The sequence below is a fragment of the Cygnus atratus genome, chromosome 1 (assembly GCF_013377495.2).
Source record: "Cygnus atratus isolate AKBS03 ecotype Queensland, Australia chromosome 1, CAtr_DNAZoo_HiC_assembly, whole genome shotgun sequence".
Taxonomy (NCBI): domain Eukaryota; kingdom Metazoa; phylum Chordata; class Aves; order Anseriformes; family Anatidae; genus Cygnus; species Cygnus atratus.
Genome location: NC_066362.1, coordinates 99,822,891 through 99,846,004, shown reverse-complemented (window position 1 = coordinate 99,846,004; position 23,114 = coordinate 99,822,891). Strand labels below are relative to the sequence as shown.

General features: G+C 37.5%; 1 protein-coding gene across 1 annotated transcript in view; it reads left to right on the top strand.

Annotated features, from left to right (window-relative positions):
* The window catches only part of MAN1A2 (mannosidase alpha class 1A member 2), a 145,891-nt gene that overhangs the window by 71,337 nt on the left and 51,440 nt on the right, over window positions 1–23,114 (top strand). Inside the window, exons 4-6 of the mRNA XM_035569582.2 lie at window positions 2,312–2,430; window positions 4,718–4,798; window positions 22,193–22,287. Coding sequence (XP_035425475.1) covers window positions 2,312–2,430; window positions 4,718–4,798; window positions 22,193–22,287 — 295 coding nt within the window. The remainder of the gene's footprint in view (window positions 1–2,311; window positions 2,431–4,717; window positions 4,799–22,192; window positions 22,288–23,114) is intronic.

The following is a 23,114-nucleotide window of genomic DNA, read 5'->3' as shown; positions in this document are numbered from 1 at the left end:
TGTGTGAAACAGGTTGTCATTGTATCCCTATTCACTCAAACACCTTGTGTATTTGAAAACTGTTTTCATTGTGGTTTAAGTAACAGTACAGCAATTACTCTGAGTGCCATAGCGGTGTAACACATTCTAACTTTGCATCAGAAATACCTTGTCAGGTAATACTGAAATCAGTCCTTGTGTTATGGTCAGATTGGTGTGTTTGTGAAGTGAAAAATTAGATAACTGTTCGTATTAGGCTTACAAAAAGGTACAAAGTTAAGTGCATGCTGTTTTTCTGCTCAAAGCAACATCGTGTTGCAAGCAGTAGAATCCAGAACTGAGCTGGAGGTGTTAAGCCTTGCAGTACTTATGCACTGTACTGAATTAATTTCACTCCTGAGAGTTATAGGTGTGCCTGGTAGCCAACTTGTCAAAGGATATGTCTACTAATTAATCTTAAGAAAGGTAGTATATCCTTATCTATACATGAATACTCTTAATGCACCACTGCTTGCCATATCTAGTTCATTCAAATTCATTAAAACAGTTGCGCAGCTATTTTTGAAGAAATTAGTTGGAAATTATTTTGTGATCAAGACTGTTGTGTATAATTTTCATTATTCAGAGAATGAAATTCCTGCAAATGGAATTAAATGTGCATGCAAGTACCAGTCATAGGTGTTTAAAAGAATTACTATGGAGGTGATGACTCAATTAAGTTATTGTAATGCTTGAGGTAAAATAAATAAATAAACATACATGAAAATACATGAAGTGTAGGAATGAATGAATAGAAACAAGCAAGCAGCAACACTGCCCTGTAGAAATTCAATTATGGATGAAAAGCACATAAAATAAAATTCGGTTAACTTTTTAATGTACTACTGTCATAAGATTGCTAATCATATAGTTATTGTACCCTTCATAGAATACTGGTATGAACAATGACATTTGGCTATTTCGTTACTGTCTAGGAAGTTTTATGCACTCTGTGAAAATAAATAAACCCATGCATACCTAATTATCTTGCATTCCTCCAGAAAGAAAGACCTCTGCCTAGTAAGTGGGTTGGGGTGGCTTAAAGAGGTTACAGCTTGTCATGTGTTGTTTGTCTAATTTTGCCAGAGGGTAGGAAGGCCCTGCAGATGGACCTGGACAGGTTGGATCGATGGGCAGAGACCAATGGGATGAGGTTCAACATGGCTAAGTGCCAGGTCCTGCACTTTGCCCACAACAACCCCATGCAGCGCTACAGGCTTGGGGCAAAGTGGCTTAAAAGCTGTGCAGTGGAAAAGGATCTGGGGGTGCTGGTTGATGCTTGCCCAAACATGAGCTGGCAGTGTGCCCAAGTGGCCAAGAAGGCCAACGGCATCCTGGCTTATGTCAGGAATAGTGTAGCCAGCAGGGCCAGGGAGGTGATCGTCCCCCTGTACTCAGCTCTGGTGAGGCTGCACCTTGAGTACTGTGTTCAGCTTTGGGCCCCTCACTACAAGAAGGACATCGAGGCCCTGGACTGTGTCCAGAGAAGGGCTACGAAGCTGGTGAAGGGCCTGGAATACAAGTCCTGTGAGGAGCGGCTGAGGGAACTGGGGTTGTTTAGTCTGGAGAAGAAGAGGCTCAGGGGAGACCTTATTGCTCTCTACAGCTACCTGAAAGGAAGGTGTGAGGAACTGGGGGTCAGCCTCTTCTCACAGATAACTAGCAACAGGACAAGAGGGAATGACCCCAAGTTGTGCTAGTGGAGGTTCAGGTTGGAAATTAGGAGAAATTTCTTCTCAGAAGGAGTAGTTAAGCACTGGAATGAGTTGCCCAGGGAGGTGGTGGAGTCCCCGTCACTGTGGGTGTTTAAGGAAAGGTTGGATGTGGCTCTTAGGTAATGCTCAGTAGTAAACGTTGGGAAATGCAGTGCATCACTGCATGGATTGTTTTATCTTGTTTACCAATTGTTTTATCTTGTTTTTGTGGGTTTGTTTTTAAACACTTCTGTACTAGAATTCCTAATAGTTTTTTGAAGCTGAATGTCTTTCTGTCCCTTTCTTGTGCCAAAGGAGAGTTGCTCATGTTCAGGTTATGAAAGCAGGTAAGGTTTTTTTTCTGTCTTTAGTCATCTTTTCTCCCCAGATTCCAAACTACGTCAGAGGACTTAAGCTTTGAAAGAGATATGATCCTCTTATGTAGCTGCTTATTCCTTGCTCAGTTGGACTATTCGTTATACTGTCATCTTCTAGTAACTTTGCTTTGCTACTGCTTGGGATATTTTCTCATGCTTGTGATGTTCAGAAAAAGTAATGAAATAATCAGTTGTAATAGAAATGTTTATTTTTGTGTGTAGGAAACTCACAAATGGGTGCTACCATAGTAGATGCACTGGATACTCTTTATATCATGGGGCTTCATGATGAATTCAGAGAAGGACAGGAGTGGATTGACAAAAATCTTGATTTCAGCGTGGTGAGTAGAACTTGTCCTAATACTTCTCTAGTCCTCTTCATGGTGTTCTGATGGAGGGGCAGAAGTCTTTCAGCTGGAGTTTAAAAAACTTGTGATTAAAAGTATCAGAAGTTCATATGCAAACTTAAGTGAAGTGTTCTGTATTTAGATTAATATTAAAAAAAGAACACCTTTAACTCTCCAATTATAATTAAAGATATACATATTATATTTTCAAAGCATAAATTATAAGTGGAAGAAAAGGAAGGTGGTCAGTGAGAAACTACAAAGTCTCTACAGAAGAAATGGTTGCAGGAAAATAAGAGTTTACTAGCTCATAATAGCTGGAAATAACTGAGTTTTGAAAGAGAATTTCTCCCCAGACAAAGTGAAACGTTGGTATACAGTCAGAATTGAGCAGATATTTATTGTTATTCTTATATTAAATCCTACATATCAGAAAGGATTTGTTGGCAATTTTTTTTGTTTGTTTTGTTTCATACATTTCCTGTCTGGCAAACATGAAAGAAATTCTACTTTCTGCTTTTTTAGTTAGTGCCAAATAATTATTCAGTATAAAACTGAAGACTCTAAATATGTCAGAAATGGTGTAGACATAATGGTGCCATTATGGAAGGTGGAATAAATTACTACCACAGCTTTTGTCTGTTGTGAGGAAATCTCTGTAGAAATTTGCGGAGTTAGTCTAGGATTTGGGTGAAATAAATTTGCATGACTCACTGAGGTTAAATTACAGCTTCCTTTGTATTAGAAAACATTTCTGAAGGTTAACTAGTTGTCTTGTATATGCAAGACTTGAGTGATTTCCTTATGTGGTTCAAAGATTAAAAAAAAAAAAAAAATGTTCCTCTTGAATTATTTTACTGGGAAATACAAGTGACTGGTTTCACTATACACTGTACTGTTCCTTGTGTGATTCATGACTTTAATAGGTATTAATTAGAATCATACACTCCATTGTTGGTATTTTTCTTGTGTCATCTGTATCTGAATTAAAATACATCTTTTACTAAAAACCTATTTTTGGGAGTATTTCAAACTTCGGACTTCTAATCATCAGTACTGTTAGAGGAAATCTTTAGTTACATAATCTCTTTGAGATAATGTGTGAAAATTATACATATTTTATATACATGCAAAATGCATGATACAGCTATAGTTTCCATAGAAGTAGTGTTAAAGGAAAGATATACTGGTGTATATCATGTCACCAATGTACTCACTGGTGGGAAAACTTGTGTGATAGTGATTTTCTGGATAAATGAAAGCCTGTTTTATTTCAGTGTGTTTTGATAAAACAACATTTGTGTCTAATGGGTTGAATGAATAAAAGTTTATGAGAGACATGGGATGTAAGCAAGCAAAGGAGTGAGTGGGGCTCAGAGGGAAGCAAAAAGATGTTAAAACTAGGTAATTTCTCTTAGTTTTTCAGATTGGGTTAAATGAGTCAAAATGTACCAGTGAATTTAGCCCAAATACATTAATGTAGAGGGAGGCAGTAAAGTGGTTTCTCTTCAACTGCAAAACCACTGACAAGCTCTTCTTGTTACAGCATTGAATACATAAAGGCTGTTCCTCGATGGAGAGTATCTTAAAATGAAGCTCTGAATTTGTACATTGGTAATTCATGTTAAGAAAACATGTTACAGGAATTCTTTAATTATTCTTCTACTTTGTCCTGTAAACCCAGAAGATTCAAAGTTATGGTTAAACATAAGAGAAAAGGTGCTGCGTTATGGAAATGTACAGTCCTTGCTTTCTCTCTCACCATCCCCAAGCAACTAAAATTGTACTTTGTAGTGATAATATGATCAGAGAGTAGGAGAAAAACTAATTTGATTTTTAAAAATCAGTTGATGCTAAAGCTGGAATTATCACTGTGTCATGAAAGCATTCACCGGAATTTTGGTATGGTTTAACATATTGAAACAGTACAAACCCTTACATGTATACTGGTTTAGGATATAGAATAATAGAATCATCTAGGTTGGAAAAAACCTGCAAGATCATCGAGTCCAACCATCAACCTGGCCTACTGAGTCCCATCACTAAACCATGCCCTTAGTGCCATGTACATACATGTCTTAAATACTCCAGGTATGAGCACTTCAGCACTGCCCTGGGCAGCCCATTCCGGTGCTTGACTACCCTCTCCATGAAGAAATTCTTCCTAATGTCCAAACTAAACCTCCCCTGGCACAACTTGAGACAGTCTCCTCACATCCTGTTTGCCTTTTTTCTTTGATTAGAGAGTTGATTAATTACGTACATTTTCTTTGTGTTTCAGAATTCTGAAGTGTCTGTATTTGAGGTCAATATTCGCTTCATTGGTGGTCTTCTAGCAGCATACTACCTTTCAGGCCAAGAGGTAAGGATACTGTAAGGTGTCTGTGTCATGCAATGTATTTTAGTAAATAAAGTTGCACATGAAGATTTTTTTAGAAGCTTGGTATATTGTTAGTTTGCAAACTGATTTCACAGTAATGAGTTATACAGAGTAACCAAATTCTCTGACTATGGAATCTGTAAGGTTGGTTTCTGTGCCCGCCCATTTAAGCTGATTTAGGACCCTTTGTTAGAACTTTGAAACTCTTTTATCAAGATGCTTTCAAAAGAAGTCCACATCAGTGAACATCAACCTGAAACATCAAATCACTGTTCTTTAGTGCCAAAAATAACTTGTTTTGATATTCTGTAACTCCTCAAAGCTAGAAATAAACGTTTTGTCACTTGCCTTGCAAGGCTACAGGTTTGTTTGACAAAAGCAATACAACAATCTTCTTGCCATTTTCTCAGTGACAAACTGAGAAATATCAAGCCAATTCCATCCCACTTTTCAAATTTCTGTTAAAAAAAGATTGGAGACTTACACTTCTGAGTGCTTATCCAAAGGCATGCTTAGATTGAAAGGATGCATAGACTTGCAATCACAGATGTTATCTTCTCTTCCAATAACATTGTTGTGATTTCATGCCTCATTACTTCACATACTTTAACAGAGCTGGAGGCTGACCCAACCTACAGATTAACTCATAGCTCTTCTCACATCTTAACAGCTAGCTATCTTTTGATCTGTTGCCCATGTCTTTGATTTTATCTTTTATTTTCTTCCTTCCTTCCTTTTTTTTTTTTTTTTTTTTTTTGGCCATTCTGTAGTCCACTACCTAAAACTTTAGGCTTCCTGCCATATTTTACAGGTTAAGGTTTGATACGCTTTCAGGTATCCATACATATTTTTTCCCTTTGTTTAGGGGACCACCACATACATATCAACAAGTTCTTATGGATGTTAAGCCTTCAACCCTAAGAGGAACCAGGAGAAACCCCATATTATTTGTCTCTTTAAGTATTTGGCATCATCCTGGGACCCATTAATTTTCTTGTTAGGAGTGAGTACACTGTGGAAGAAGAGCATAGTGACAAATCCAGTGGGTAGCGTGAGTGCAAATCCAGTGGGTATCCTGAAAAGATTGAGAGTATGTTTTTCATCAAGTACTACTTTTCATTCTTGTTGTTGTCCACATTCTTCAAGGACTGTGTCTGCAGAGTGATCAGTTGCAAGCAGTCCTTTCTGTTGCACTGATTTATGTGGTCTGTGATAGAGGCCTAAAGGAAAGGAGAAGCACAGAATTTTGCTACTCTGTTTTATTTGTAGTAATTTAAGAGCTGAACTTGCATTCACAGCAGTGAGTCTTTCTCTGCCTCCAGAATCTGTCAGGCTTAGGTCTGACATCAGAGATTACTGGCAGCTCAGTAAAGTACTAAGTCAAGTCCCTTCAAGTACTGAAAGGGGGCTCTTTCTGTACTTAAAGTGGGCTTATAAAAAAGATTGAGAGAAACTTTTTACTTAGGCAGATAATGATAGGACAAGGCGGAATGGTTTTAAACTAAAAGAGAAGAGATTTAGATTGGATGTTAGGAGGAAATTCTTCATTCAGAGGATGGTGAGGCAATCCCATAGAAGTTGTGGATGCCCCATCTCTGGAGGGGTTCAAGACCAGGTTGAATGGGGCCCTGGGCAACGTGATTTAGTGGGGTGGCATCCCTGTCCATGGTACGGGGCTTGGAACTAAATGGTCCTTAAGGTCCCTTCCAACTCAAGCCATTCTATGATCCTATACTTCGCCCTCAGGGAGTGGTCCAGTGTTGCAAGTCAAGCTTTAAAACTGATAGCTGTGGCAACTCTTCAGGAAGACGGCCTTTATAGCAGCTATCGCTTATCTCAGAGTAGCAGTGAAATTCAAGCCCAGTTACTTTACACTTTTGTCCTAACAAAAGGCATAAAAATCCCTGAATGATCATCCCAAATATTTATTTGAGGGAGCTCTCAAATTTCATCTGGGTCAGCATTATTAACCCACCAGTTTTCTTCTGAAGACCCCCAGAACAGAAGCTTTCTTTTGCTATCAGACATAAGCAAGGAAAACTGCTTGTAGCAATTTCTGTAGCAAAAATGTTTCATGAAGAGTGGTCTCAGCTGCATGTGGTTTTCAACTTGTGTCAAGGAGCAGCTGGAACAGCTAAGCTGGAGCTGTTAGGAGGAGTCACTGTTCTTTAGTGTAAGTGATTTCAGCAGCATAGTGAAGGATGCTTCCTTTCCAAAGATCTGTATTTCTGTCACTTGTAGTTCAGATCACATTTAGTACTATGTGATCACTGAAGCCTTCAAGCATTGAGCAGAGCAGTCCCACATCATCTTTTCAGCTACGAACATTGATCCTGTCTCTGGATAACTTAAGCTGGATCATGCCCCTTGGAATCATCTACCGTGAACATGAAAAACCTCAGAGAAAGAACAATGATCACTCATCAATAACAGGATTGTTGAGATAGATCAATATTATACCTCTGCAAAAGCACCTTAGCAAGAACACTTTTGCCCCAGTATGCAGATGGGTGCAGCCAAACACTGCCAAAAGCATGTGCTTTGCCTGCATTTGTAAGGCTGGGTACTCCTTTCCCTTTCAGTTGCTTCTAACCACTTGGATAGAGTCAGAGCAATCTCCTTTGTTTAAAGAGTTTTCATCAATTCATTTTATGTCTTTCCTTCTCAGAAGGCTTTTATTCTCTTTCTTAGACTTTGACCATTGGGCTGACTTTTGCCACTTAAAAATATTTTTATGGCATCAGTTTCACCAATGGATTTTAAACACTTCATAACTTGTCGGAGATTATTCCTGTCAAGTGATCATATATATTATCTTTATTTTCCAAAAGAAGGACTCATAAACAAGTGTTCATGCTTCATTTCTTTCAAATAGTTTGGCGGATAGGACTGCTTCTGGTACCTGAGAGACTACTTAATTTGCCAAGTTGGATGATTTCTCTGTAGTTTATCAGCATGAATGAGATAAGCAAGGAAACTTGAGACTTTTCAGTGACTGAAGCCAGTAGAGAGAGATCTGCCTCTGAAGAAAACTTCTTGGAATCACTTGTTTCCCATTTAAACTGTTGGAAACAGGCTGCAGATCACTGCCAGGAGGCTGAAGCAGCTGGGGAGAGAGACCTAACCCAGACCAAGAGAGTCAGAGGAATATGGTGTTACATGGATTTCTTTTTGTTTCACTGCACACTTTTTATTTTATCTATATTAACATGGATCCTTTAACTTTGTGTGTTTTCATTGTCTTTCTGAGCTTTGCCTTTGAGAAACTCAGTTCTTTGAGTCTGAATAACTCAGGACAGTTGACGATATTTAGCTGAAATTTTGATTTGAATGTTTTTATACATGACATTGTAGTTAATATATATTTGGCATAACCTTAGTTATGTCTTTTCACATACATGCAGTCATTTCATGTTTTTGTACTATTTCTTCCTTAATGTTGGTTTCAGTGTGTAAGCCTAGGTGTGGGTGTGTGTTGTTTTTGTTTTTTTCTGATCCTTAAGAATTCATTGCTTGTTTGATATGCTTTTTCTATGGGCTTTTAAAATTGTGTCATCACAGGTGCATTTTGTCTGAGGTGCCAAATTCAACCATGTATACCCACAAAAGAAAACCTGTCCAGTAGGTGTGTGAGAGGCATCTGGTTCTTTGGACAAAATGATGGATGAACGTCTGTATCTGTAGTCATATGATATTGAAAGGAGCTTGCTACTAGGCTGCAACTCCAGAATGTGTTCTCTAAGGTCGTTATTTTGAGCACAGGTTTCCCCTTCCGAAGCATATGTGCTGGCTGCATACAGAGCCACAGGTGCTTTTCAGTGCTAGATCTGACTTGAAGTTGGTCAGTAGGTTATAGGTTTAGGAAGCATTGTTCTGTCCTGCAATTGCATAAAATGGAAGTCCAGCCAGAGGGGAGATCACAAAGGAAGAGCAAGTCATTACTCACCTTCTATACAGCAGGCTGTGCAGATGTGTGTGTCTAATACCTGTCTTTACATGCACCCAGAATGAACCTTCTATTTTTAATCTTTCCTGTACAGTGGTACTGGATATGTCCTATAAATGTTTGCTCATTCAGGTATTCAGTATTCTTGTAAGAGAACCTCTTATACTAATTTCAGACATCATCAGTTGAGTAGTGGATAGATTTGTGGATAAAATACAGGAGATACTTGCTGATCTAGGTTTGCTTCAATGAACAGAAGCATGATGTTACACGTGCTTGGCTTTACCTTTTCTCAGAAGTTGGTACTCTGAGGGCCTATGACCCTCAGTTACAGATTAGAGTTCTTAAAACTCAGAAAAATTCAGTACATGTTCTGAAGCAAGATGAATCAGAAAAACAAGTGCTGCAACTGGCGGTGGTCTCTGTAAACTCAGATTTAACTCTCTTGACTAGCATCTTGTGGGAAGTCTGTAATAAAACCAAACATTGAGCCCATGGCATCTTGCTAGGCCTCCCTGTAGAAGTTCAGCAGCAACTGTTTGCAGTAGGATTCTGGGGTTGTTTCCAGTTGTTGTGTGTTCTGGTTTGTAAAGCAAGTGATAATCAGGATTAGTAAGTGATACTTAAATGCTTTGCTTAGAGTTTACTTGATAGTAGTCCCTAAAAAGGTTTGTGAGGTATGCTGGAGTAGCCCCGTTTTGCTGTTAGGAGAACTAAGCATCTTATCTAGTATGAACAGCATTTGTCTGTGGAGAGAGTCCTTAAGCTACTTGTTGACTACTTGCTTTTTTCATTAAGTGGAGCTTCACCAATTAAAACTTCTGATGTGACTGGTAGCAGCAAATAAAATATTTCTGCTAGCAATAACACATGGGATGACAGAAGCCTGAGGATTGACACCGTCAGTTGTTACGGGGAGTACACTACACTCACACTTGAGAACTAGCGTCAAATAAAGAAAACAAAGCAAATATTATTCTAATAGCTGTTGTGTGATGGTGGCTGGAGGACATTTAGGCCATTATGACAGTTATTGGCTGGTGTTGATTTATTAATACAATAAAAGGGATGGCTTACTGTTCTATTTTTGAAGAAAGTTATTCATGACATCTGCAATATGAAAAAGATTAATAATTTACTGTGCTTGCGTATGCCAGCAGTTCCTTTACATGGTTGTTTTTCTCCTTTTTATAAACACCATCAAAGTGACGCTTTTTCTGGGCAAGATAATGTAACTTGTTTGGATAAATTCAACCTGAAATCTGTCATTTAGAATAGAGAGCAAGGGCTGTAACCTACCTGATGTTCTGTTAACAAATAATCAAAATAATCCTTTCTAGGATTTATTTTTAATTTTTCCAGGAAACTGATATGCAGTGTTTCTTCTGTTCAGGAAGACTCCCTAGTAAAATTATGTTATTTACACCAGTGAATATCCCTGACAACTGACCAGCATATATAAAATACAGGTCTTCAGTAAGCTAATATATTTTGTGAACTGTTTTCACAGTTGTCTTGACTGTGCCTGTGAAGGGGCTTATCTAAATTAAGTTTGTCAAAAGTTAAAAACTCAGAAGAGATGACAGCATTGTGTACGTCCTATCCAATAAAGATTTTCAGTTTATTGCCATGAGATGAGCTGCTTTTTCATAAGTGATCCAGACAACTCACAGATCTCTAGCAACCTGAAAAAAAAATTTTAAGTTTTAAAGCAGTGCCATGTGTATGCTCACTGTAGTGCAGATTATAAACTTTGGACAATTTCTGTTTACTAGGCTTATAGTAAACATTTTCTTGACTGGCAAATGATACTTTGCCTGATTTATTGCTGAATCTTAGTATTGGATAGCACGAGAAGAGGAAGAAAGGAGGAGGAAACTGACTTTATTGTAATTTTGTTGCCTCTGCTGTAGGTTGGAATGAAAATAGGTTTGTCCATTGGTGTAATATGCTTTAAAGTGTTAGAATTAAAGGATAAGCTGTTTTAACAGTAGAAAATAGGATAACTATGCAGTGATAGCCACTCTTAAATCTCTTTAATAGAATGACAGAATCATAGAATGCTTTGGGTTGGAAGGAACCTGCACTTGGCCTTGTTGAACCTCATGAGGTTCTCCCCGGACCACCTCTCAAGCCTGTCCAGGTCCCTCTGGATGGCATCCCTTCCATCCACCATGTCGACCACACCACACAGCTTTGTGTCATCAGCAAACTTGCTGAGGGTGCACTCAATCCCACTGTCCATGTCACTGACAAAGATGTTAAACAGTGCCTGTCCCAATACTGCCTCCTGAGGAACACCACTTGTTGCTGATCTCCACCTGGATGTTGACTGTGACTCTTTGAGTGCGACAACCCAGCCAATTCCTTACCTACTGAGTGGTCCATCCATCAAATCTACGTCTCTCCAATTAGAGACAAGGATATAATGCAGGAAAGTGGCAAATGCTTTGCACAAGTCCAGGTGGATGATGTCAGTTGCTCTTCCCTTATCCACCCATGCTATAACCCCATCGTAGAAGGCCACCAAATTTGTCAGGCATGATGTGTCCTTAGTGAAACCATGTTGGCTGTCACCAATCACCTCCTTATTTTCCGTTTGCCTTAGTGTGGTTTTCAGGAGGATCTGCTCCGTGACCTTGCTGGACACAGAGGTGAGACTGGCCTGTAGTTCCCTGGTCTTCTTTTTTTTCGCTTTTTAAAAATGGGGGTTATGTTTCCCCTCTTCCAGTCAGTGGGATCTTCTTCAGTCATGTTGCTGTAAAGGTTTATAACTGGTAAGAAAGAATAGGACATTTGTCACTACTTGCATGCCATGTATTTCTTGATGACTGTGTCTATTAGTTTTTTGCTCCCTCTTTAGTAGTTTTAACAGTCATGCTATGGGCACTGATGACAGCAAGCACGGTATCTTACCTGTGATTTTTCCACGTGTTTCATTTATTTGCATTGATGTTAACATTGTAAAATGCAAATTTCTACCCACTGAGTTTTCCTACAAGAACTTTCCTGAGAAGTTTAGCTTCTGCACTGAAGGTTTTCACACTTGATGTCATTCTGAGAGGAAGTATGGTGTTCTTTTTGGACAACTGAAAGCACAGTTCTTCTGGCTGGATTGTTTAAGCTGCCCTTTTCCCTCTAAAACAAAAATAAAATTCAGCTCCAGACATGGTCACATTGTAACACAAGGCATGTTTGGTTTTGCATGTTGGAACTTCTTTACATTCAATGCTAACTCCCATCTTTAAAAAGGAGTTTGAATATTAAAATAAAAATAAAAAAGGCTGCTAAGCAAAACTACTAAAACTAGCAAAAAGTCACTAACAAAAGTCTTGTTGCCTGTGAGAATATGTACACCTATCATGTGATAAAACTGAACTCTTCAAATCTATTAGGTACCAAGATGCTAAGCCATCTGCAGTGGTTACCATATTACAGTTTATGAATTGGAAAATCAGCAAACAAATTTGCACAGAAATGACCAAGAAGTGCTCTGGCCTAGTAATTTAAATTTTTTTTTTTTTAGTTTCAAAATACAAAATTTCAGATATAAGCCTAAACCAGAAGAATGTTTATGTTCAAAAAGGTCATTTAAGATGACCTAGGTATCTGTGAGTCAGCCCATTTACACTCCTTTTTTCCCCACCCCAGGAATTCAGTTGATGAGATCATCAGCATAATAATGACTTGATAATAAAATGGTTCACATAAGAATGTATAGCTGACTGTCAATTTGCTTACGTTGAAATGACAAGTAAATAGAAAACTCTATTGAAATTCAGTCAACTGGTCATTTTGGCCTATACAGTTGAAGTCAGTTTTAATGTTGCCAGAGATGTACATGCAGACTGTTAGTTATAAGAAAACAAACACACAAAAAACAATAACCCACATTGGCAAGACCAACAGAACAAGGGAATGTGTTTTGAGTGGCTCTGACTGAAGAATATGTGGAATTCACAGAAGACAAGCAGCTCAACTCGAACTTTTTATATGAAATCCTGTGGCAAAAGACCTGTAAGCATTTGGATTTACAGAACGAGTTTTGAACAGGAGGAGGAATTTACTTCTATTTAAGTAGCTGAAAAAGGCCAGTGTTGGTATGCTCTAATCTTCTTGGTAATCATGTTTTTAAAAGGATGTGTAAAAACAGCAGAAGTGGTAGAAAAATCATGAAAAGATAGAGGAACCTCCTGTACACATGAATAGTCAGTCAATATATGGTAGATAAATCAATCCAGATATGTCACTCTGTCAGCAAATAGTATTTAAAGTTAACTTGGTAATTATTCTTTATTTTATACAGAAGTTGAGATTGTTGCTCTGAGTCTTTTTGATTTTTGATTGCATGACATAAAAGAGGAAAATCCTTGTCTTTTACATCTGGCTGTAAGATCTATAAATTATTCTACAGGAGTTTAGGATATTTCTTTTACCATTTTTCAAAATAAATGTTTTTTCAAGTGTCTTGCAGAATTTATGCAAATATGAAGATTTGGTACTTACTAATTCATTGCTTATAGCTTGTGTTTACCATGTAATTTTTTGTCAGAGCTTGGACCTAATGCATGTATATAACTGTAAATAAGCTAAATATGTCTGCAAATATATAAAAACATGCCAGTTCATCCGTTAAAAAAAAAAATAGCAAAACCAACAAATTGCTATTTACTTGCTTTCAGGTGCAATGTAATGGACTGTATTTTGTATCTGACAGTGTGAAGGATATGTTTTTGTAAATGTAAAAGCTATGTGGTTTTTTTGGAGTATTTTGTTTCTAGAGTGTGATTTTTGCACTGTAATCTGTCACATCATACCAATGGGAGGAAGGAGTCTGTTTATAATGAGTGTACATAGTGTGAAACACTATGTAACTTCATCTATGTTTAACTTTTTTGTAAAGGCAAATACAGTCTAAGGAGGACTGAGTCATTTTTGGCAAAGTCTAAAGGGGAAATCAAGATTGATTTGAAATGGAAAGTTTGGCAGCACATAGAAGAGAAAGAGGAGACAGGAATAACAGAAAGTAGAAACTGATACAATGTAAGCACAGCTGAAGGACAAAAACGATGACATAGCACAGAAAAGTATATGGGAAAATAAAATATTTGACATGAGTAGAGAATGTATTAGGAGCAAATATTGCCAAAAATGCTATAGATTAATAATCAGAGGTGGTAGATAATTTTTATTGCATGAGAAGGACTCTCACAAAACTTGTAAATATAGCATAAATGGCTTAATTACTTGATTTCAGAACTGTTGTTAGGGTTCCTAATACATAGTTTCTTTCTAGAATCTGCAGAGATACTGGATCATCAGTTGGGTTGGAACCTTTAGGAACATAGCGCAGGCTTGGTATTAGCAAAATAACAAAGATCATTGATTAAAAACAAACTAAAAAACCTACCAAGATAAATTTCTACCATTTACTTTGTCTGGGTGTGTTTAGCTAGGAAGATATGTTGAAAGGCAGATACGTTAGGGTCAATTCTAGGTCTGAAGAATCTGCTCTGGTGATGAGAAAGTGTTCTGCCCTATTCCCCAGGCTGTTCCTAGTACTCTTGTTTCTTGTAGCTAGACTCTTGTCATTCCCTTCATGGTCTCTTGTTATTGTCTTCTCTGCTTTGGCCTTCCTTCCATTCATTTTCTGGCCTTCCTCCTGATGCCTTTTTCTTCATCCCTTCTGCTCCTGTTCATGCTCTTTTAATTTCTTCTGCCTGGCACTTCACTTTGTGTGAGGTGGGAAACTGGAAGCCCTGCCTTTACCACTTTTGCTTCCCTGCTGGTAACGCTCCATACTGATCTTCTGCCCCTTGATGGCTGTTTTGTTTTGTTTCCTGTTGGTCATCCAGATATGTTTTATCTTCCTCATTCTGTTTTATTTTTTTGTTTTAAGTCAGTCCTTCTTGCTGCCTGCAACCAGTAGGAGAACGTTTAAGCCAGATGCCAGACATAGTATGCTCTCACATCTGGTTCCCAATGCTACTGTGGCTCCCACAGCAAGAAGAAGTCACTTGAATGGAGGGGCTTTTAAAAGCCCAATTGTGTCTTTGGAGCATGCATAGGTGTGAGTGATTCTGTTTGGTATGTTGTACAAATGCAAGATTGTTGCTTCTAGAAGGTTACTAATCTATCAGGTTAATACAGCCTGTATATTTGAACTTGCAGCAAATAAGTCAAAAGAGGGAAAAGAGGGAAAAATAAAGCAAAAAAAAAAAGACTGGACTCAAAGCAACTTTCTAATAAAAGCAACTTTCTGATAAAAACAGAAGAGAGAATTAACTCAAAACAGCCATGAATTTTGGCTCAGCTAGGCAGGATGAGAAATGGTATATTATTTCTTACTGGAATGATCAGATCTAGGAGGTGTTTATATGCCAGATCCTCATAACACTTATTCTTAATTTTAAATGATTTGTGATTTAGCTGACTGGTATAAAGTGTATCAGATTTGAAGGTCCTTTAAAAATGAAGAAAGTGTAACTTTTATACTCATGAAACCAATGCCAAGGAAGTAAACGGAAATGATGCAGTTTAATTGGGGTACTATTAACCTGTGCCAGGTAATTTAAATGTGATTAGCCAGTTGTCCAGTGCATGCCAAACTTTTATATTTAGGTCTTCTAGAGCAAAGATTTCAAATATTTCTAGTAAGTTAATTATGCACAAGTTTTTTATGTAGATTTTTCAAAAATATCAGTAGTGTGAAACCAATGAATATTTCATTAGATCCTAAGATGCCATAGCCAACAGTAACTAGATTCTTCAAGTCTGTTGTCCAGGAAAGCAGCTTTGGAAAACTTTAGTAAAAGATAAAGATAGTATCACTTAAGAATTCTGTTTGCAAATCCTTCACTGCTGGTGGTAAAAAAACAAACCTCCATAATATTTATTATCATATATTAAAGAAGCAACATTTGAACATACAATTGCTCCTTTTTAAAATATAATTAGGGAAAGTTGTAGTCAACCAGATAATCTGTTTATCTGGATTTAATTGATGCAGTTCAGGTATTTTTCTGCATTTATTTTTCTGCTCATTTTTAGACTGTAGCTGAATTATATGATCAAATAGACATTTAAATGTTTTTCTGTGCAATTCTAACCTAGGAACTACCAATAGGGTAGTTTTTCTAGGTTGTCTGTTTCATTCAGATCAGTTGATACAAGGGGTATTTTCTTGCCATATCTTTTACTAGTACTTTACCTCTCCCTGTGTTCAAAATCCCAAAAAACATGACCTTTTACTTTTAAGTCAAAAAAGTCTAGAACCTCTAGGAAAGAAGAGATCTGGAGACTTGGGTTATGAATAGACCTGTACAGTCCTGCGGGCTTTTCTGGGCTTTTTGTTTCAGAAATGGAGTGCAGAGTGCAATTGCAGCTTTTTCCTTGAAGTCAGGATAATTCTAGTACAATACATTAAGAATTTTTTGCAAGCTAGATAGAAATATTAAGGGTAACTAGGCTTGCATAACCATGATTTTTAGAACAGAGGCAACTTTCTGTCGCCTGAGTTCATGCATCATCTGGAACTGGACAGCCTTTCTTACCTTCCTACCATTCTTCCTTTCAAATTGTTGACAAAAGTATATCTTGCAGAGAGGTGTTCAGTATGACTTTGTTTTATAAAAGTATTTGTCTTATGTGTAGTGTCACTGGCTAAACAAAATGTTGGCCTAGTCTACAAGTTTTGAAAATATAGGAGAAAATTCTCAGAAAATTCATTTTACAAAGGCACTTTTCCTTTAGTGCAAAAAAAAAACAAAACAGTTTGACTTCAGAGACTATCATTAAACAGAAGAGAGGGGCCTGGATTAGAATAGATGCAGGAAATAGCAGTTGCAATACATTCAGAAATGTTGACTTTGAGATTGCTGAATTACTAATGTGTTTTTTTTTCTTGTTGTTTCTTTTTTTTTTTTGAAAGATTAAACATTTCATAAAGCATTTCTTGTTTCCTGAAACCAGTAAATCAGCAAGTCATGTAATATTTATGGGTGAAGTATTGTCTGCTTAGATGAGTTGTTCTTGAGAGACCAGAATTCTCTTACACAAGAGGACTCTACATCAATAATTGCATAAACAGAAGTAATTGATCCCAGACTTCCATAAGCGTGAATTTTAGCAATGTTCTAAAATTTTGAAGACTGTTAAAAGAGCCATACCCAATTTCTTTGACTGCCTGTGCAAATTTTTGCATATAACTGCTTCATACCTTACAGAAGTGCAGTGATACTGTCTGCCTTGCCTTCAGGAAGGCTTTCAGCACCGTATCACATAAGATCCTCACAGAGAAGCTGCTGAAGTAGGGGCTAGATGAGCAGGTAGTGGTATGGATTGAAAACTGGCTGAATGGTGAGGCCCAGAGAGTAGTGGTCAGTGGCACAAAGTTTAATGAGAGGCCAGTAGCTATTGATGTACCCCAGGGGTCAGTACTGGGCCCAGTCCTGTTCAACATTTTTATTAATGATCTGGATCTGTTGAGGGTACAATCAGCACATTTACAGATTAAACTGGAAGGAGTGGCTGATTCACCAGAGGGTCACGCTGCCATCCAGAGAGACCTGGACAAGCTGGAGAAATGGGCTGACAGGATCCCCATGCCGTTCAACAAAGAGAAGTGCAAAGTCCTGCGCCAGGGGAGGAGCAGCCATGTGCACCAGTACATACTGGGGGCTAGCTGTCTGGAAAGCAGATTGGCAGAAAAGGACCAAAGTGGTCATCAAATTGAAAATGAGCCAGCAATCTGCCCTTGCTGCAAAAAAGGCTGATGGTATCCTGGCTGCATTAGGTCAAGTACTGCCAGCAAGTCAAGGGGAGTGATCCTTCCTCTCTGCTCTGCTCGGCAGCTGTGAGGCCACACCTGGAGTACTGTGTCCAGTCCTGGACTCCCAAGTTCAGGAGAGACATGGACATACCAGAGAGGGTCCAACAAAGGGCCATGAAGATGATTAACTGACTGGAGGATCTGTCTTACGAGGAAAGGCTGCGAAAGCTGGGACTGCTTAACCAGAAGGGAAAGCTGAGGGGGGAATCTCATATTAAAATATAAATATCTCTGTATAAATGTTTGAAGAGAGGGTGCAAAGAAGACAGAGGCAGTTGACATCATAGTCCAGATTCAAGCTGATTCTTGGTGGACTTTTTTTTTTTGACTCTTAAACTGCTGAGATGGGTTTGGGTTTTTCACTTCTGTGTTATTTTTTTCTGTCATAGAGAAATTAAAATAAATTCAGAGACCATTCCTTTGCAGGACAAGTCTTCTCTTGTCTAAAGACTTTGTCTTTTAGAAACACTACGTGTTGTTCGTCAAGTACTTGGTAATCATTACAGCTCACCAAGACACATATGGCAGTGTTTAATAGCATCGGCAAATATTTCTTTGTTAAACATCTGCTATGACTCAATATACCTCCACTGCTGAAAAGGTGCAGTTGTATTTATGTAATTCTGCATCTTTTCACTACCAAAGATGTTGTAGTTTGTAGCTGCCTTGCTAAATCTCGCATCAACACAGATTTAGTTTCTCCAGGACAAATTCTAGATGCGACAGACCTCTTCAAGCATTACTCAGGAAGTGCTTTTCCATTTTTTTTTCATACTGTGATAGCTGAAATGTTACCTCAATCTTTTTGTATCTCCCTCTTGTCACAAGAGACCTTTCTAATGAAATCCTTGGAATTTATGAGAAGCAAATACGTTATGAAGAGGGACCTATTTCTTCGTTTCTTCATAGCATGATATCCCTTCTTTCAGTGGGGAAATCCCTAGGAACATTGTAAAACTCTGGTGTTCCCAGTCTTAAATAGGGGTGTTGTGTGTCTTTGGAACTTAAAGCTATTCACCTGGCTTGCAGTCTTTTTATTCTATGCCTCTTATATATATAGGCAATGAAACCAATATGCTTATTAAAGTAGTTATGTTTCTTTTTGCAATAACGCTACATATATATTTTGGTTTTCAGCAGTAAATCATAACATTAGTCCTTATCTCTGCTCATGCAGAAAGTCCTAACTGACGAGTTGAATTTTAAATGGGTGGTTATCCACAAAAGGACTGCAAATAGTTCAGTACTGCATATTGAACTCTGAAGGTAAAAAGATAACTACTTTAGATTGAGTCAAGAGTTTAGACTGGGCCAAACATTATTCTCAGCAGTCTGAATCTAGTATTGGTGTGAGATGCTCTCTTCATTATCTGCATTCAGTATTTGAATAGGCCAGCCTTGACATCTGACTTCATGCTTCTGTTATTTTGTATTCTCCATGACCAAGGAAAACACAGTTTATTTCATTTTTCCACGTATTGGCATGGTATGTACTGAAAGGTTACTATCTTGTCTTCTCTTGAACATCTTTTCTATAGGCTAAATAACCACAATGCTTCTACTGTTTCCTAACAAAGTCTAATTTCAAGGCATCCATTCATTTTGGTTCTTCTCTGTTCTTCCTGCTTGTATTGTTCTTGAAATGCAGTGCCTAACAATGGGGAACTGCCAAGGCTGAAACAGAATCTATCAGTTCAATTTGTTCAAAACAAACAAACAAACAACTCATGCTTACTGTGTGATAAGTGATCATGCTATCTGCTGTCATGACATTATTTACAAGTTTGCATTTGATGCAACGCCTAATGCATTTACTGCTGCTGTCATGGTATGTCTGAAATTTATTAGAAGGAGCTGTTTAAGTTAGCTCAGCAGAATACTGTGGTCACATCTGCAGTCTCTCCCACAAATGACATCTCATCTACCACTGCTTGTTTTATTTCCCTCTTTTCTCTACCTCTCTCCAAATATGCTCTTCTAGTTACTTTGCTCTGATAAAAAGCTAAGCAGCTTTCTCTCCATTCTTACTCAAGTATGCATAGATAAACGCAGTATCAAGCATTAGGTTGTTTTGTTATCCAGAAGCAGTAGTGAGATATTCATAGGACTCTGAGATGGTGGTGGGGTTGGAAGGTACGCTAATATGAAGTAATGGCCTATCATCAGTTGAATATAAGTGTTTTCTTTGGTGAGAAGGGTAAGAAGAGGAACAGTTTCACCCTTTGGTGATAAAAAGTAGTGCTCAGAGTCGTCAGTTCAATAGAGGTGCCAGGAATGTGCCTCTAATCACAGCAAGTTTTCACAGGTGCTATTAATATCATTGTCTGAATTAACAGTCGCTACTTTCCACTGGCTTTTCTTCTTTTTTTTCACATGCTGAAATGGCTGGCACAGTGACTATATTGCTTTCCCTGCCCCTGTGTAGATTCATGTACATTTTGCTCAGCTTACCCTGTGCTTTCTACACTGTTACTAAAAAACTGCTTCCGATATATTGTTTTTTCCTAAGTTATTGTAGTACATTTCAAATTGACTAAAAGCTGGATAGTAGTACATAAATAGTTAGCCATTAGGAATATTTTTCTAGTGAGGATGTTTCTAGGGATATTCTCCCACTGAATATTCTTGCCACAATTTTTCAATATCTTTTCATAATAAGAGTAATGCAAACAAATAATTGTATGTGTAGAGTTTTCAAAAGGCGCAGGATCCAAGAGCTGAAGCTAAACAAATTCATGTCAGAGACATCTTTCCAAACTATGTGCCATTTAAGTAGAACTTGTAATGCTGTTCTGGAGGTGTTGAAATTGTTCTGTATTGTAGAGGTAACTCACTGCAGGTGATGATAGCAGTTCTATCTGGTCTTGGCCCATCTATTAAAAATCTAAAATTTCAGCATGAATTTTTGACATACATTGATGGATGCAAAGCTGCTAATTTACCAATGCCAAGGCAGAGCTTTTAGTTTTCTTCAGGGTTTCTTTTTTTGCAATTACCTTAGACTCCACCTGTATTATTTCTCTTATTTATACTATGCCTTCCTATTTTGACTTGGGCCTTTATTCAGAGTCTCTGAATTTTACTGTTAAATTTCAGCATGTTTTCTCATTGTCTTTTGTCAATATCATTGCTGAAAATCATTCAAGCCATATTGCCTCCATTACTTCACACTCCCATCAAATCCTATTTTGATGATTCCAGTATCCACTTTTTCAGTTTAGACATACCTCATCTTAGAATTCATTTAGAATACCTCTGTAGAAGTTTTTTCATGGCTCATTGCTTTCAGATCCACCCCCATCTCTTCATACTCTACTGCATCAAATGCAATTAGATGTCATCTTTAATATTCTTTTCTGTCTATTTCATGTCTTACTAGTCACCTTCTAAAATATTAAGATATTGATCTTTTCCCACCTTCATATGAAAAATGAGAATAGTCTTGATTGCTTATTTTTCAGATTCTCCAGGCAGCATCTTTTCTCTTTTCCTCCTCTATACTTTACTTTAAAAAGGGACTTTCCTTTAAAAAGGAAGAAATCCTTTTTATAAATCTAACAGAGCTGTCTTCAGTCCTTCTTAAAGCTTTTAGTTCTCTTGATTACAGGATATTGGTCAGCTAGTTGATAATACTGTTTTTATAGTATGTCCCTGTTGCATAAGTTATTGTAGGGCATGGTAGCTCTTTTTGTTAAATGTTTGTGCAGTGCCTCAGCAGATGAATAATGTTATCTCCTAATTAAGAAGATGCTTTTGCAGAAATGTAGTGAATATTGACAATGAGTTAATTGATGTGTGTGCTAGCAAGTAGCTACTAAAACCAATTTTATGTCATTGGCATCTGCCAAGTATGCCTTCTTGGAAAAGATGCTTCCTATAGGCTTAGCAGGAACTTTCTCCGAGTTACTCATTTAACTAATGAACATCAGGCTCTAAATAAAGATATTACAGGTTTATGTTCTGGAAGCACATTTTTTAGAGACATGAAGAACAACAATGGAAATTAAAGTCATTTTGTCCTTTAAGTAAATTGTATGACTAATCAAACTGGAGAGGAAATACTAAGCCTGTTATTTTTCTTCTGTGTTATCAATGAAAGAAAAGCTACAGGAAACTGCGCATATATGGTTTTGCTTAGTGTTCATAAAAAGATAGGAAATCTCTCTACACTAAATATATTGTTAAAGAGATTTTAAGTTTGTAAAAGTTAAAACACTTGTGTGTCAGGTGGAGGAGTTGTTTTGCTTTTAGCTCCAAAATATAAAGTATGTTCTAAAGACTGCTGTATTTGAAATTCTTAATGTTGGTGGAAGGAGGTGGAGGGAGGATTGATATCCTTCTTTCATAGGAACCTTAGCAAAGTTGCTGGTGAGCATGGAGGCAGAGTCATTAACATAACAAGTTTTCTTTTCATGTTCAAATCTTAATGATATTCATAAAGTGAACAAGTGAAAATAAATGAGAAGTTAATGCATTATCTTTTTTTATGACATAAAGCTTTTCTTAGATGCAGTGGGTGGGGCAAGGAAATTTCAGTCTTTATAGTTCTTGGAGATAAATCAGAATTTGTAACTATTTCCAATTGATCCTACTATCTCAGGTTTTCAAGATCAAAGCAGTGCAGCTGGCAGGAAAACTTCTTCCAGCCTTCAACACGCCTACAGGTATACCATGGGCCATGGTGAATCTGAAAAGGTAATGAATTTTCTTTTCTGTTCTCTGTGTTTCTCCCCTTCCCCCAACTTAGAATTAGTAATGGCATATGTCAGTTCTTCTAAGTAGTGCAATTGCAGAAAATGATGACAAATTGGTATTTCTGGAACTTAAGAATAATGTTAATAGAGTTCAGAGCATCCTACCTCATTAACTGCAATACTTTGTGACCATTAATTTTTTTCCCTGATTCTGCAGTAAGAATTCAACATGTCATTAGAACATACTGAGTTTATTATGCCATATGTTGTCCTAGAACTTAATCATTAGTTCTTTAGTCATCACATTCCTATTAAAAAACAAAAATGTTTACAGGCCGTGGTTGAATTTACTGTTTTTTATGCACTTTGCAAGCTGTATGTTACTTTCAGAAATCTCAAAATGTTTGAGAAAGTATTAGGATGCTGAAGATACTCATTCATGAAGATTCATTTTACAGTTTGGCTTAGGTATAAAGGCTAGTGTGCTGAAGACCACTATGGTCAATTGAGATGGACAGGCTCCTTTGATGGCTGTTCAGCTGAATACTGAACTTAGACGGTCTGAATTGCCTTGTGGAAGAAAATTGCCTTGTCTAATTTATCTTGCATTGCTTGTTTAATGCTGGGTTTTCCCTCAAATTTTGAAAGCATTTTTTGACACAAGGCATTTTTTCTATTTTTATCATTGTGATGCCAAAATTTTCCTGTTAATGCATTCACTGTCTCAGTCTCTTGGTAATGTACAGAGCCAGCTGGCATCACAGCAGAAAATACAGTGGCTGACATGCAAGGAGGCAGTGACAGTAGCCCGTGTATGTGTGAATGCTT